This window comes from Heliconius melpomene, chromosome 18 (assembly GCF_056956725.1).
Source record: "Heliconius melpomene rosina isolate 202511_hmr_F chromosome 18, ASM5695672v1, whole genome shotgun sequence".
Taxonomy (NCBI): Eukaryota; Metazoa; Arthropoda; class Insecta; order Lepidoptera; family Nymphalidae; genus Heliconius; species Heliconius melpomene.
In genome coordinates this window covers 10,250,828-10,268,438 of record NC_140406.1, presented here as the reverse complement: position 1 = coordinate 10,268,438, position 17,611 = coordinate 10,250,828, and the positions used below count along the sequence as shown (strand labels likewise).

The 17,611-nt window shown below is 32.9% G+C and overlaps 1 protein-coding gene across 1 annotated transcript; it reads right to left on the bottom strand.

The window, feature by feature from the left end:
- Positions 1–49: 49 nt before the first annotated feature.
- Positions 50–15,933, bottom strand: Ttc7 (tetratricopeptide repeat domain 7). Its single transcript, XM_085201391.1, has 18 exons — positions 15,679–15,933; positions 14,348–14,627; positions 12,598–12,712; positions 12,289–12,443; positions 11,631–11,736; positions 11,128–11,250; positions 10,748–10,945; positions 10,354–10,501; positions 9,908–10,029; positions 9,210–9,362; positions 7,905–8,054; positions 7,143–7,488; positions 6,010–6,151; positions 5,808–5,889; positions 5,547–5,652; positions 5,111–5,298; positions 2,252–4,760; positions 50–2,202 (listed from the first exon to the last, which is right to left on the bottom strand). The coding sequence occupies exons 1-17, from the start codon at positions 15,803–15,805 to the stop codon at positions 4,740–4,742; spliced, it is 2,562 nt and encodes an 853-aa protein (XP_085057517.1). The 5' UTR covers positions 15,806–15,933; the 3' UTR covers positions 50–2,202; positions 2,252–4,739.
- Positions 15,934–17,611: the final 1,678 nt, after the last annotated feature.

Here is a 17,611-nt window from a genome sequence, read left to right as displayed (position 1 = left end):
GGTTATATTTCCCCGCGAGAGAAAGAGAATGAAAATAAAACAAATTATATAAGTAACGTAATAATTACATTTTATATTCAAACTTTATATGTACAGTCAACATCGAATGCCAAAACATCTACAGTAGTGTACAAAGGGAACAACAGGTAACTTGCGAGGTTAGTTGAGATACGATTTACGACATTTACTATAATATTAAATATAAACAAAAAAGGGTGCAAAATAATACGGCAAGTGCTATTTCTTTCTAATAGGCTTATTTTTTACCTATTATACTCTTTACTTTTTATGTATTATTTGAATCATCACTATTTTCAAACACTATATTTAACTCTTATACAAAGCGTATGTTTCTTGACAATGACGGCATTTAATGAACATCGTCTTAAAACAGACGATGACCAAAAGAAGACAGCTAATTTCTACAGAATACTATACAAAGTGATCAAATTAGGAAAAAGCATTTTCCTAGTATAAAAATCGATCTAACAGTCATGTCATATCTCAACCATCCTGTATACATTTTTCAAGTTTTTTTTATAGTATATACATAGTTATAATAGTGCGCCTGTTTCATATATAAGAAACAGGAGGCCAACAAGTGATAGATTTACTATATTTGTAAATTTGTTGATCTACTTTTGAAAATTAACATTTTTTTCATTAATTTTATATATTTTATACAATTTGGGTCTAAATCAATTTCGAATACATTTAGAGCAGGAATTAGTAAATACAATTAGAATTACAAATGATGTATAATTTAAAGCTAATCTGCAGATTACCAGTAATAAAAAGTTAGAATCACATAAAAAAGTTAAAATAGAAATTTTATGGAAAAAAATTTAGAAAGTCTATTATTACTTATAATATAAGAATTGAAAAGTTTAGAAAAGCTGAAGAAATAATTTTATTTTTCATTTTACATTTTGGTTGCTGTAAGTTTATACTTGGGTTATTTTAGAACGAGTTTTACAGATTATAAAAATACTAATGATGGAATGTTATATTAAATAACAACAAAGTAAAGTTACACATTACAACAATAATCTTAGTTTAAACAACACACTCACAGAGTGATTGACTTCGTGTTTTGCAGATCGAGCATATTTTGTAATAAAAGAAAAAATAGGGAGATTTGAAAAAAAAATGTTTCTATGAAATAAAAAAAAAACACTTATTAAAATAACCCAAGTAGTATACATACTATACAGTAAGTTATAACATTCATAATGAATAAATTATATAATTAATCAACCTTTAATACCTTTATTTATTATGTCATCAACACAATTCACCCAAACCATAAACCATAAACTAAAATTCTTATAGATACAAAAATATATTAATCTTAAATCATAATACTTAATATTTATAAGAAGCATTAATCACCTTGCAACTAATATGTTACATACAAATATATATATTAATTGTTCTAAATTAATTGTTTCATTTAGCCGCCTTCCATTTTTTTTTTATATAAAAAGGGCATGATATAACTGTTGCTGATCTTCGAACACTAACTATAGACTATCGAACGATTATTCCAGAACGTCGAACGCTATCTACAGAACGCCGAACGATTATTATAATACCTCGACCGCTAACTATATAACATCAAACGTTTATTGTATATTTTATAACGTAAACTACAGAACTGTACTGTTAATATAAAAATTCGAAGCCTACCTTATCTTCTCTTCTTAAATCCTAAGCCTTCAAACGGAAACTACAGAACTAGGAACGGTTATTACAGAACGATGTCGAACGCTAACTGCGAAAGTTAAAAAAAACGAGAAGACGACTAAATGTAACAATTAGTTTATAATGAAACTAGACTTACGCAATAAATACGACTAGGAATGTACAGTATTCGTTGATATATCTATGTATTGCATTATAATTGGCATTTTCTTTGCGTTCCGTTATACCTACCGTTGTGAACACCGTGGTTTATATATTTACATGAACAATCAAAGCATTATAAAGAAAACACTATAAAGCTTAATTATATTCAGAAATATAAACGCAAAAAAATACATTTTAAAAACTAAAGAAAAATAAAGATTTGCTGTTTTTTTTTTGATTAAGTAACATTCTTTAGAATATAATATTTATATATTTTGTTTCATTTAGATATATTTTTTTGAGATCTGTAAAGTTGTTATTATTAAGTAAGAGAAAACGAATAAGTATACTTATCTACATACACTTTTATATGTATATATTTAAATTTTCACATATTATGTACCTACATTACATACTTTTATCAGATTTAACGAAAACCTCACACTTAACAACGTACAGTTCATATTACTTTCATGTTTCTTATATTTTTTTGGATAGATTAAAAAAACGTACTTATCTGCAATATATTAATTTTCATTTATTTTGATTAGAATCGGACAATATATTTTTTCTTTCACAATATTTTAATTCAGAACTACATAATATCTATGTAGATATATATAAAAGAAAGAAAGCGAGCATACAGTTCACCCATTTCTAAATAAAACAATACCAAATTCACCAAAATTAGTTTAAAAAAATGTTTTATAACTATAATATAAGCAAAGCCGTCTGTTCTGTTCTTCTATTAGTAGGAGACGATAGCACACCTACATATTACGTGTAGTAAAGTAGTAAATAATAGGACAGTGTGTTCACAATTTATTAAATATTTTGATATTTAAGAAAATTAATGTTAAGAAATAAACTATTTAAATATAGACAAATTTACTAGACAAGCCTGAAATTTTGATACTATAGAATATATATATATCAAAATCTCAACATTAAAAGCTCGAAAAGATCTGTCCTTGTGTTGGCCCCAGTGAAACTGCAAAACAGCTACAAACGATAAAATGTCTCTAAAATCTTTAAAAATTCCTACGAAATGCGACCAACGTGAGCCGCAAAAATATTTTCAAAATAGGATCAGTGATTAAGACATTTTTGTCTTAAATTTTTAATCTAATGAATACTATATGGCTACAAGAACAAAAAAAAGAAATGTCGATATCTGTTAGTGTTTTTCGAACATAAGTTTGGGAAATAAAAAATATATAATTTAAGTCCGCGATTTTTGGAATAAAATTTTTAAAAAGCTTAATTTTACACAAAAAAATTATATTATTAGAAACAATTAAAATAAAATTAGTTTGGTTTTTTTCATAAAACATAATGGAGATTAATTAATATTTTTGATTACAAAGCTGAAGGTAGCGGCTCCAAAGAAAATCTAAGAAAAATATTTATGTTATATTGAGTATTAAATCTGTCTTGGTGTTAATTTTATATGAATGATTTATAAATTCCCTGATTAAAAAGCAAGAGAAAAAAATAGAAAATACTAGTGTTTTAATTTTGTAACCCCTATCATGTATAAAATTATATATAGTATAATATATTAAGTAAAATATATGATTCACAAGAAATTTCAATGTTTTTGTATTTAGCAAGGAATGGAAGTTTACAAATTAAATATACTAGACTAGTTAACAAATATCTCACTATTGATGAAAATTGAATTGAATTCAAAATACGATATGGATATTTTGTAAATGAATAACTTTATATATTGGATTTAAAGTAAAACAATTAACTGATAGATATTATAATTAAAATTATTTTTCTTACATCACTCTGAGTTTTGCCACTCAACACAGATGACAAATAAATAAATGCATGCAGTGACATTCAATTCAAGTAATATTCAATTTCTTTTCACGCTATATTCCGCAAAAAGTAGAATTCCCCTACGTAGACCAAAACTAATTTTAAAACTCTTCCTTACACACAACAAAATCGTAGACATAATGCGTGCTGAGTGGCAGAGCTCACCACCGCGCTTTTTTTCTTACCATAACGAGGTAACGAAAATAATTCATTTTCTCGAGAGGGTAATTAAATCCACAAATGTCGCGAAACCAAAATATCAATTCCAAGGCATTACCTAAATATCAGTCGAAATCAATTTTCTATGATTATTATAATTATAATGATGTTATTACCAATTACTATTATGTTATATAAAGAACTCGTACATTTTCTTAAGTTTTTATATATTTTATCATTTTTTCTTATTAGAATATATTAAGGAAAACACAAGACGATACATAGAGTTATCGAGAAAATAATAGGTTCTGACGATAATTAAATATCGATTTTATTTATGCATGTAATATACATTTTAGAAATTAAATTTCGGAGATTTTTTTTAACTTTCGCTTATTTTAAATAATATTGCTATAGATTTTTGACGTACTTTTTTTCATATTTCAAGATAATATACTAGAATATTTCAATATTTAAAAAACCAAGCTTTCAGGGATATATAATTGATTAGAGTTTTTTTTAAGTATCTGCGGCCATTTTGCCATTAGGAAGACATAATAAAGATATTCAACACTCACAACATTTATATTTAAAAATCTGATAAACTACAACGGAATTCAAATTTGTCACTTGTTTTTTACCACAGATAATAAATATTTAACCTTTTTACACAGATACTATGTACATAAGACCTAATAGTCTTTGCATTGTCAAAATTATTTAAATTAAAAAAGTCAATACTGTACAAGATGTCTGTCTATATATATATATAGATTTTTAAATGATTTAATGTCAAATTTGAATTGCGTTATGTAACAATATAAATATATAGTAGTTAATTTGTGTGTTAGTTTAGTTTAAATATAGATAACTGTATGTACTCGCTTCGTATCCCACTATGATCATGTACTAAACAAATTTTCCTGGAAAGAAAACACAAAATATATATTAATTAAGACATTTAATGATATATAAAAACATTAGTTCAATAAAAAAAACCTAGCGTATCTCAGCATCTGAATATAAACGCGACGGTTGTCGGTTCGATTTCCAATAAATAAATACACGAATTATATATAATTTCTTAATTCTAATATAAGAAAATAAAGTGTGACCTCGTCCGACTCTCTCAAAAGAAAAATAAAGGAAAAAGATAGAGAAAAAAAATAAAGGAAAAAGATAGAGAAAAAAATATCAAAAAAAAAAAATTGAAGTTCTAGTTCCTAGCACTAACAAACACACACACACGCACACACAGTCGCACCGCACTCACGTGGTCGCTGGGCGCGGGCAATTGCAGCGCGGCAGCGGCTGCGTCGGCGGCGGCAGCGGGCTCCCCGAGCGCGGCCAGCACTAGCGCGAGGCGGCGCCACGTGTCGGCGCGCGCCGGCTGCAGCGCACCCGCTTCGCGCAATGCCCGCTCCGCCAGCCTCAGCCAACCGAGGGAATAGTATGTTGCGCCTGGAATATATTGTGTTATACAGAATGTTTTAATCTTGATCACTTTAAATGAAAGCACAGTTTTAATTACTTTATAAAATTGTATTAGACAATTAAAACATAAGAGATTATGGCAAACAACAAAATTTAACAATAAAATTATCATTGTAAAATAATGGCGTTTTTGTATACTGTAGTGTAGTAATCTAGTAGAATTGTAGTGTAATAGACATATAGTGTAATAGTGGTGTCGTAATGTACACACTCACCAAGCTGCACGATGCTGTCGAGGTGCGTGGGGTGTATGGCGAGCGCGTTCTGGTAGCACTGGCGCGCCTCCTCCCACTCGCGCGACGCCGCGTGCACCTGCCCGCGCTGTGCACACGCACACACATATATATAATATATATCAAATATTTTTGTTACCTTTGTTTAATTAAATAAAACAGCATATTGTTAATATACAATACGGAATGAATTGACACAATGCTATTATGATAAAAGTCAAAATAATTAGATTCAATAATTACCATATAAAAAACAAGATGGCTGTAAGGGGTTAGCGCTGCAGCCTCCGACACGCACCCCGCCGCCGCACTCACTCTATCTAACCTGTAAATAAAAAAAACATGACTTTTTGCGCTTGTAAATGAAGCGCGGCGTTGAGTACAGTGTTTGAGACACTAGAATCCCTCCGCCTTCTCTGCTAAGCGTGAGTGAAGCTTAACCTACCTCAAACACAATTCAGCCAATAAGAGCCATGCATGCGCTCGCGGCTCGGCCAATGGGGAGCGAGCGCGCGCAGACTGTGACGAGGCAGCGGAGAGAGCGCGCTCTACTCGGAACGCTCCTGCTGATTCCGCTCGGACTGATACTGGAATGAGATAAATGATGATGTTTAGAAGTATTTTTTATCCTTTTCTGTATTGAATGATATATGTTAAACCTATATCAGAAGGGTCAAAGAAAAAAGTTATAAGTTAGATTATTTAAAATAGATCTATAAAATATTATAAACTTATATTATTATAAAGTGACTTCATATCTACTGATTTATTTATGTAATTCTAACTTTCTATTGCGATTTTGCAAATCAGACAAAGCGTACGAATTCATCCGCCGCATGTAATATCCGCATTGACTTTTTTTGAGTAGCCAAAGCTACATTTCTCTCCTACCGCTTTCTCTGTTACCTCTTATACTCAATAAGAAACAAAACGACATAATTTATCCGCATCCCTATTATTATATTCTTCATAATTTTGTCCATTAAGCAGTGTCTAAGTCCGCGTATGCTAAAATTTATCTATGCTAAGTTTATCTTCATCTACCGCCTATGATACCCTGAATAGATTTTTCCTAGTTTCATTTTTCTTCACTATCTCCTGGGTACCCTCATCTTTTACTTTTTAAATAAAGCTAGCTATATAGGGCATCCAAATCCTCGTACTAAAAATCCCTCCTCATTTACGTATATTAATCCTCAATAGGTAAATTCATAGTAATTTTCTCAATACATCTTTCTTTGTGTCAAAACCTAGGAAAAAGCGCTTCTCTACCTCATACTATACCGTTAATGGCTCTTCCCAAATACTTTTCTCGTAATTTTATTTCCCCTCTCTCTATGTATCATTATCTTTTGCACTCACTCTTTATATACTTACCTTATATTAATAATAATTCAATCTTCATAATCAAAGCCACATCTACCCTCTTGCTCTTACCCCCACGCCCTTGCTAGCCGCATATTTTACTATAAAAAAAACCGATACAATTTTCCGCAACTTGGTTAATTGCTCTAACCCGTAACTAAACTAACCTAACCCTAACAGTCTTATATCCCCCAAAAACTTAAAAATACTCACCCGCATCTCTATTACTGTGGCCTTCGTCATTTTGCGAATCAGACAAAGCATCCAAATCCGCGTACGCTACATCCCCTCCACTGCCCCCCTCATCCGCCGCGTGTAATATCCTCAATAACTCCTTTCCCGTGGCCAAAGCCGCATCTCCTCCCTCTCCCTTCCCTTCCACGTCGCCATATTTAAGCTGTAACCTCGCTAAATTGACCAATGGCCATTCAGCGGCAGGATAATGGGCGTGGCTTAACCGCGTTATCGAGATGGCGGCAGGCGATGCGAACAAAATGGCAGCGAGACGTAGTGCACCGCCACATTCCGCGTGAACGGATAGACATGTGCGTGTTGCGTCCTAAAAATGGTAGGTTGATATAATTATTTTTAACATTTTCAAAGTTTTATTGCTCTCTAGAATAAAAAAATAATAATTATGTTTTTAAGGAAATGTACGAAAATGTGAACCTAGAGGGGAATGGAGAGACCGTCTTGGTGCTGTGATTAAAGCCGAAAGTTTCATCAAGCGACGTGGTAAAATTAGTAATTTTTAATTGATATAATAGGTTGATTTTCTGAGGGTATCAATATCCCATTTCATGACATTTCATTGTCATTCAGTCTTTTTTTTTTTAATTTATCCAGAACTAATAAGTACACTGGGACTGAAAGGATTTTAAGCCCGAGTACTACGTGTCTCAACGTGGAATATCTAAACACAAGGTTTTCTGTAAAAACATATCTAAATCAATTGAAACTCCTACATAAACTTACCATAGCATCACCAAAATCTCCTCGTTGATGATAATACAAAGCAAGATGGTAGAACACCAAATGGTCGTTACTGTCTAAGCTGGCAGCACGAGTTAAGAGGCGAAAACTTTGAGAGCTGTGCGCTTCTTTTTCTGGCCGAGAGTTCGATTTCTGGAAGATAAGAAAAGCAAATCCAATATACAGGAGTCCCAGGATGTCCCAGGAGTCAACGATAAAACGAAAACAGGTGATAGACCAAGTCGTGACAGTTATGAGAAAAATATAAAAAAAAATCTGTGTCATGTATTTTTCATATTATAGTGATTTAAAAAAATATCGGAAAAACCGACAGCCTGTGATGGTTTTTCAAGTCCTAAGACTACAAATATTACTCTTTTTTCATTTTTTTTTCTGTAATGTAATCATGAGTAACCCTTCTGTGAATTATAGTTTAAGATTGAAACATACCTGCATCGGTTTTCAATAAAATGCCGTGTTTTTGCCAAACATTAAATTCAAAATATTTAGTACACCCAACTTTAACCGACTGTACTATAAAAAAAATGTACTACACTGTTTTTGCAAGTAACTTTAAAAGTTGGCGCATTTAATCTGGATTCCGAAATGGTACGATATTTGCTGGATTACTTCTTCGTTGAAGAGAGAAAAATCGAAATACAAGATAATCGGGATGACGTTCAACCTTTTGGTATCTTTTCCGATACATTCTAGCTGCAGCATTAGCATTACAAAACCATTCTCCATGAATGAAATGCATATTGGCAATGTGTCAAAGACCGAGTATATGGCCTGCGAGAGCCCGGACTTGAGCACTATCCTTATAAGTCCTGGGCCAGCCCCTAAGTCGGAAAAGGTTTGGACGGTATCCTGCGATCACAGACCACACCAGTGACCTCCCGCCACTTAGCCCAGGCAACGCCTATCCGACCATGGAGATCGTGACCGATGCCTCCAGACTCAAACATGACGGATCTAAGATATCTGAACTGAACTGAACTCCTGGGACACCCTGTATGTATTTAAAAAATACAGCCAAACTAGGAGGATATTTCCTATACAGATCGATTGAATTGAGCATATTCTAAACATATACTTGTATGTTTACCTACTTATTTTTAATTATTGAATTACCAAGCCTATATTTGCTTTATGGAGGCAGAGAATACCTCTACAAGAAAGTAATACATCAATCTTCATCTAAAACCGTGTTATTATATGACAACACGTCTATGTCGTTGTAACATATACATGTCACACACAGCCGAATAGCACTTTAATTAAATTATAAAATAGAAATATCACTACCTGCGCCGTCATCTGATGCCCAATACCGCAGTACAAGTAACACCGCGGTAACAAAGCTACGGCCGCTTCTCCCTCCTCACTGTCCTCTTCCTCTTCCGCTTCCTTTTCCGCAATGGCTAACGCTTGTTGGGCAAACTCCAGACCTTCTTCTATCTGTGCGAAATTTTGTATTTTATTATGGATATTATTTGGTTATTATTTGAATGATTAAAGAAACTGAATGAATTTAATTACATTTAAAACACCAATTTTAAATGTCATTCAATTAATTTAATTAATGTAAAAATACAGTAAAGTCGACGTTAGTTCGTAGTTAGCTGTAAATGACTGTACAGATTAGATTTTACATTTTTTCCTACTTTTGATTGTTTTCTTCTCCCCGATTAAACAATGCAAAGTTTAGAAAAAAATAATCAGGACATAAAAGAATGTCCAGAAAGCCATAGCACAAGTAAAGCTCGTCGACCGTACTGTATATGTGAAATGTTTCTTTGCTATGTCACTGTTTAACATAAAATTAATCAATTCGTAGTTTTATCAAAACGCTTTGGCCTTTTTGTACCTCGTTTGTCCTACACTTAATCAGTCCATCCAGTACTGTAGTAATTATGAGAATTTCGAATTGAAAAAAATAACTAGCAAACAATAGCCAATAAGGATTTATTACTTACTAATAATAAAAAAACTACAAAACTCACCCAAGCAGCCCTATAACAAGTGGCGGCGGCGACCAACCGCAACGCCGCGTCCCGGGGCAGCAGTGTCGCCCCGCGCCGCGCCACGCACATCGCGCGCACACTCGCGCCCCACGATGTACTACCTATGGCATAGAAAATGATATTAGTAATATGTTACTACGTATATTAATAATTCAGTGTAACGGGACTCGCGCATCTTGTTTACCATTCGTACGTCGAAACTTTCAATTACTTTATTCCCAAGTGAATAATGCAAAGATGAGTGTCATGTCGGCCACAACTCGTCAAATGTACTAGTCAATGTGTTTATAAAGTAAGATTTTATAAACATATTATAGACGTTACACGTATTATACAACGTTTCGGTCGTGGCACAGGGGCACAAAGTGTGAGTGAACTGATTTACACTCACACTTGATTTAATTTTTAAGACATATAATGCTCACCAGGCGGAGGAGCGCCCGCAGGCAGGGCCGACAGGCCCGCCAGCGCGAGCGGCAGGCTAGGAGCGCGCGCCGCTGCCGCAGTCGCCAGCGCACGCTGCCGCCAGATGTGCGCGCAACCGAACGAGAACTTCATCGCGCGCTCTAGCGACTGCAACGAGTTGTGCATCATTATGTTTTGTCTGTCATCATCATAAGTTTAAAGTTTACATAGAAGTTGTAATTAGCATAAAAATAGTTATTAAGACTTTGTAACTAAAAAGTAATCTTTGTTAAGTACTTATAATTTAGGACAATAGTAAAATGTTATTTGTCATTTCATATGTGGCATGATCCTTGATCACTCTTGATTAAAATGCGCGCACGTCTGATTACATGCAAGATACATAACACTCACCTCCAACAACAGTCGGTGTTGTCCCCACCTCGCGGCCAGCAGCGCCAGCAGGTCGACGACGGCGACGGCGTTACGTAGGGAGTGCGCGCGCGCTACCTCGAACTCCGCACTCTGAGAGAGCACTGCGTCGCGCACCGCCATCGCCTCGCCAACCAGTAACAAGAGGATCGCCTCTTCGTATTCATTGCGAGGGACGAACTAAGGAACATTAATATATCGAGATCAATGTTTAATTCTTTTTTTAACACTGTATTCCGCATATATTAGGGTAGGCAGAGGGTATTCTCTCTGCCTATAAGAAGGATTAAGGAAAATAATTATTTCTAATTTATTAATATATATTTTATGTGTTTTATATAAAAAACAAAATATATATGTACCTGATTAAGTCCAGCATATTTTTTGGGTTTCCATGGACCTTCTGATACATATTCTTCTCTTCGTCTTGTTAATGTTCCTTGTAGTTGTGGAGGTGCTGGTACATTCTGGGGCGGTCTATACACCTAGAATATTAAACAATGCTTCTGAACACGTTTTTTTTTTATTAGCATAATTTTAATCTATCAATCTATAAAACAAAATTTTGCATAGATATATATATACATGTTTAGTAGATTGATAGACAAACTGTATCACTTTGTCTATCATCCATACATCAGTGATACATCCAACTGAATTAATCTCCTATATAGCATGTCCTCAAAATGTTACCGTTTCGGAGATATTAGCCTTTTAAGAAAATATAAATAAAAAATATAAATACTCGAAAAAATATATTTTACGTGTCCACCGACTATTGGTATTTTTTAAACACGCCTGAAGTTAGAATCCGCAAAAAATTTAATGACAAAATTGCATGTATGCAATACTAAACTAGCCATACCTGTCCAGTAACTCCCCTCATGAGTACCTCAGCGAGTTGCCTCGCTAGTGTTAGTCGTAAACCTTGTGTGGCCACTGATTCTACTGCTGTTAGCATTTCTCTGTACCTGAGAGAATGAATAAGTTAACATTCATAAAATATATATTTTTATTATTTTATGCTTTCTGCTGATCAGAATTTCTTTAACCAATAGAACTAGTCTCAATGGAAGAATAATTAATAGAATAATCCGCTTCTAGTTTTTGACAGTATTGGCATGGTTACAAGAATTTTTCTCTTTAGCTGTATCTGACGATACAGCAGCATTTTATGTACTGTCATCGAACGTCGTCGTCGTAAGTGTACGATTTTCAACGCGACGGTTGCGGGTTCGATTCCCACTTGGGGAAGTCAAAACGTGTCGTTGAATTCACCACTCAACACGCTACGCCTCACAAATTCGGCAGAAAGTGAGGGACAGACCTGTCTTAATGGGAACAGTGTCTTAACATTAGGTTTCCTCTGCCTACCCTGCTATGTGCTATATATAGCGTCAAGATACAATTTGTTTACGTTTAAATCAATCAGTATTTAATGGTGTGCTGGAGATTTTCATGAAATCACCAATTCTACGAATCGACGACGACATAGAAAGTACAATATACAACATTCTAAATACCTATCAATAGCATCATTCAATCTCCCTGCCCTCATATGCATTAGAGGCGCCCTCTGTAAAGCCGTCTCCAGTAAAACACCCGCGTTTGAACCTGCACCACCCGCCCTCTGCAGGTAGAGCAAACTGAGTTCCGATGATACTTCAAAACTGCGGATCTGAAATGACAAGTGATTTTAACTTATATCAGTTAATATTGTACTTAACCATAAGTCAGTAAGCAATAAGTTGCTTAACCATAACTTATTTTCCACCATCATGGTCTGAGACCAAGATTTACTATAAAAAGCAAATGACAAAAAAAAAGGTTACCATCTCAGATTCCTTTTCAGCTTGTTTATATCGACTCGTGGAACTCGGCACTGATGTTTGTTCTAGACATAGTCCTTTGATTGCATAAGATTCTGCAACTATCCTTAAGCTCCGACTGAAATAAAACAATCAATGTAAGTAAAAAAAATAAAACCTGAAACTAGGCCGTTTAGCAGACAATTTCATCAGATTTATAATAACTGACACCTTTTTAGCTTCATGCTATATCTCCTGCACAGCAGGGTAGGCAGGGGGACTCTAGGACCTTTTGTGGAAATTGAACCCACAATGTGTCTACTTTACATTTGAACGCTTGTGTCCCTGCGCCAAGACTGACGTCACATTGATATTCTAAAAATATCAGTTCTTAAACCTATGATTAGTTTGAAAATGTAACAGTAAAACAAAATTGATAATTAAATGCATAGAATGTCTTTCTTTTAGTAAGACTTACTTTATTTAAATGGTATTTTATCTTCACATATATTCTACCAGCTTTTATGTTAAAATGGAAATAACTAAAATTTGGCATGTGATCCATTTTCAGTGCGGGAGGTAATAGCACCGCATGTTCAATGAGTTATGTCGAAATGTGGAAACCATTGAAATTCCTCTATAACTATAGTTTCCAACATTAAAATATTTTTTCAATTGGAACCAGTAGGTCCTGACATTAGGTCGTTAAACAAGACACACTCTTTACCTTTATAATGTTAGTATAGATATTTTTTATAACAACAAAAATTTTTATGATTGGAAGCCCCTAGTGGAATATGAACCCACAATCACTGAATGCAATCAGGTACATCTCAAAAATGTAATTAATATTTTTTATGGCAGTAAAACATGATTACTAGACCCTATACCAACACCCTGTACCAACATACAACAGTTCTCAAGTATTGTTTTTTCTTTAATACAATCTGCTCGTTCATTAAAGTGGCAGTCACTCAATAAAATTACATCAATCAAACATAATTGAGCCTCAAGAGCAATAAATATTACATGTTTCATATTACTTTCAAAAATTACAATACAGACTTTTCATATTTTACTATTTAAAATATGCTACAATTCTGTTTTTGATAGTTTACAAGACCATGTTATATAGTTATTATTATATAACAATACAATATAAACTTTCAAGGTCATGTGAAAACTACAAACTATATTTAAGCTAAACAATGATCATTCAAATTATATTTTTCATATAATAAAAATGTCATTTTTTAAAAACAGGTAAGTGATTTGATTGTCACACGAGCTTACTTCAATTAGTGTCCAATAAAGTAGCAAGCAAGTAGCATGGATTTCATTAAAAAAATCCCATTTCAAGAAAACTTTACACCTAAGTACATTAACAGTAACTAAATATATTTATCATCATTGGGTCAATTAATGCATCACGCAATCTGCATGAGTCAGCATTGAATCAGCTGAACTTTAGACTTAAATTAGCATAAGTGTTGTAATATCAAGATTAGTATATTTACTAACAATAATAATGACAAAAATTAAAATTTCTATAAAATTATGTTATGAATTCTGTTTTCTTAACGGTTTTCATTTAAAAACAATAATAATCAATTCCTATTATGTTCTACCAATACAGCCATAAATTCATCAAAAGAATAAACATCCCAATTTGTTCACCAAACAGAACTAATCCAATTATAATTAAAGCCAACAAAAGAAATAATCACATTACATTTTCAATACAATAATACAACAAACAAATAAAATTACTTACACAGGCAGCTCCTTCTCCGTCAAATTATTTAATTCTGCAAGCTTGTAATTCTTCAATGCATCGTCATACGCTCCACATGCATAATTCAACTTTCCCAATAACAGAAAGGCATCTAAAGCAACACCAGCTTTTTTTCCTATTTCATCCGTAGCTAGAGTCAAGTAGCCACGGGAATCTGAAAGCTCTCTTTGAGCTCTTTCTATATTTTCCTTGATGGGTGGCCATTCATTCAAATATGCTTCCAATTTACCCTCCCCTATGAGAAAATGTGCGAGACTTTCTGGAAAAAAATAAAAAATATTTTTAGAATTTAATAGTAAAGATAGACATTGTTTTGAGTGTGATTCCCACTTAAGTGGGTATGAGTAAATTTTTTATTTCCTTCTTCTGGTAGACAAAGTAGCATTCAATTCTATCTCAAAAATTGAGCTATTTTGAGGAATGCCATAAATTCACTTTAGATTCCCAGTGCCTACCATGCTTTAATAAATTAAAAAATGGTAAGGTTATGTAATAAATTTATGTATAATTGCAATTTTACTTTTTTAAAATAAAAAATGGTTATATAAATATTAGTAAAGATTATTAGATATTATAACATAAATCAATATATACATTCACTAATAACAGTTTGGAACAAAGATTGTCATAAACTCTTTCTAAAATTTAATTTAAATTGAAGTTGTTAATAAGAAGTTAATAAAAAAATAAAAAATAGTAAATGATTTTTTTAGCTTCATACTATATCCTACACCTAGTAGAAACTGAGAACCTAGTGATGAGATACTCCATTTCCAATTAAAACACTCTCCACTTTTTGCTAAAACTTTTGTAGCTTTGCCTTATTACCAGAGCGAGGAAATAAGAACATAAAATATTTCAACCCTGGGAGGTTGGTATCAAACTCACAACCTTCATGTTAACACTTGCATGCACCATGATGGCCTTATTAAACGTAAATTTTAAATATAATATAAGCTTGTGTAATTTATTTGATTTTTCGTCTACAATCTTATGCTCGTGTTTATTGAAAATTCAAATACAAAACAATTCATATTTGTGTAGAATAGATAAGAACTATCAGTAGTAGTACTTTTATTATCATATATTTACTGAAGGGCGTACTACAAGTCATTTATTATAAAAACAGCCGTTGCATGACATATTTTATAGCCTTTAAAACAAGTTAAATAACAAAAAACAAGACAAAAAATAAGGAAGGAAATAATTCATATTATATAAAATTTTGAATGAAAGTAGAGCTTAAATATCAGAATAAGTGCGATAAAACTTGCAAACAGTTAAAATGACTTGTTAGAAATATTATTCACCGTGCAAAGGCGACCTGGCCTTGAGCTGTTGGGCCAAGTCCGCAACCTTCTTCCAATTGGACTCCTCCCGATTCTTTTCGATCTCGGCTTCGTAAGTCCGTACAGCATTTTTACTCCTCGATGTCATTTTAACACGAGCAAGTGTGTCTGCCGTCACAGCATCGATTTCGCGTGTATCTTTTCACTCGAACATTGCAAAACCCTCACAAATTGCGAGAATCCCCAGTAATTGAAGGCCAAATTTGACATATGATGACATCGGGTGTGAATTTGATGTGGAGCGTTCCGTTTTATGTTTGATGTATTTTAAGTTTAAGATGTAACAAAAATATTAATTTATAAAATAAATTTATTATTTAATAGTTTTATAAGCATTCATAAAAAACCTTGTGCTGTTTTCAGAATTATTCAACATAATTTATTATTTATAATCTTTGAGAAAGAAAATAATTTTTCTGAGTGGTTCTCACTAGATGGCGGTAATAGTCCTATAATTGAATATAAATAAAAATGTGAAACTATAATGAGTGTACAATTTTTTATGTCAATTCAACTCATTATGTTCAAATTATAACACTTTTCAAACTTGACTCATTCATATAACATACAATCATTTATTTCAATATTAATATTCACATAAATCGATTATGAATATTTAAATTTTATAAGTGAACTAAAACAATCGAGATATTTTTATAAATCCACAAATAACAACAAAATTTCCTACGTGTGTGGAATCATATCGTTTAGTTTGTCACGATAATCGTTTGCTAAGCGCACGAAGCTAAATAAATAAGCATTTCCTGCTGCGCCATGCGGCGCCATCCCCGGGCACAAGGTCATGGAGAAGTTAAAGCTACAATTTACCACAAATATTCTTATCGCTTTGTGACCGTTATTTTTAGATGTTTTATATTATAAAACCATAACATGGATATTTTGTATGGTAGGTACATAATATAAAATTATAATCTGGATGTAGTACATTATTTCTATAAAACGTAAATTCAAAGTTTGTAGTTACTACTTATAGTTGCTGAGACATGTTAATTGGTGTATTTACGTGACTCAGAAACGTCAGTACGCGTTTCACTATAAATATAATTACAATCGATTATCCGAACCGCAGTTGTACGGATTCGCTATTATCCGGAGCGGCGCCACGGTCGAATAACTTCGTAATTTAATCTGTTCTCGGACTGACATATCGCAATTGCGCGCGTTCAGTGGCATACGCGTTTTGTTATAGTTTAGAGGGAATCATTAGTTTTTTTTGTATTTGTATTACTTTATAAAATAATGTCAAAACGTAAGAGAGTAGTGCTAACGTTCAATGATAAAATCAATATTATTGAATCGTTAAAAAAGGGTGAAAGTGGTCGTACGTTGGCCGCCAAGTATGGTGTAGGTACCTCAACTATAAGTGACATAAAGCGAAATACAGATTCAATATTAAAATTCACCTGCAAATTAAACAGAGATGACAGTATACATCGAAAAGCGATGAAAAAACCAAATAATGAACTCTTGGAAGAAGCTTTATATCGTTGGTATTTGCAAAAACGATCTACTGGAAAGCCGATATCTGGTCCTTTGGTTTGTAAAAAAGCAATACAGTTAAATAAAAAACTAGGTGGTAATAAATCGTTTGTAGCAAGTAGCGGATGGTTACACAGATACAAAATTCGTTACAGAATTAATGATTTGCATATACAAGGTAAAAAAATATCAGGTAATTCAGCAAATTCCTTTGGAAATAGTTTTAGGGAAGTATTGGTAGAAAGTGAACATGATTTAGATTTCGTTTATAACGCTGCTGAAACGAGATTAAATTGGAAGTTGTTACCGTCAAAAGGTTTCGCTTCTTGGGTAAAGAATTCAGCTCCAGAAAATAAAACTAGTGAAGAACAAGTTACGTTATTAATTTGTGCTA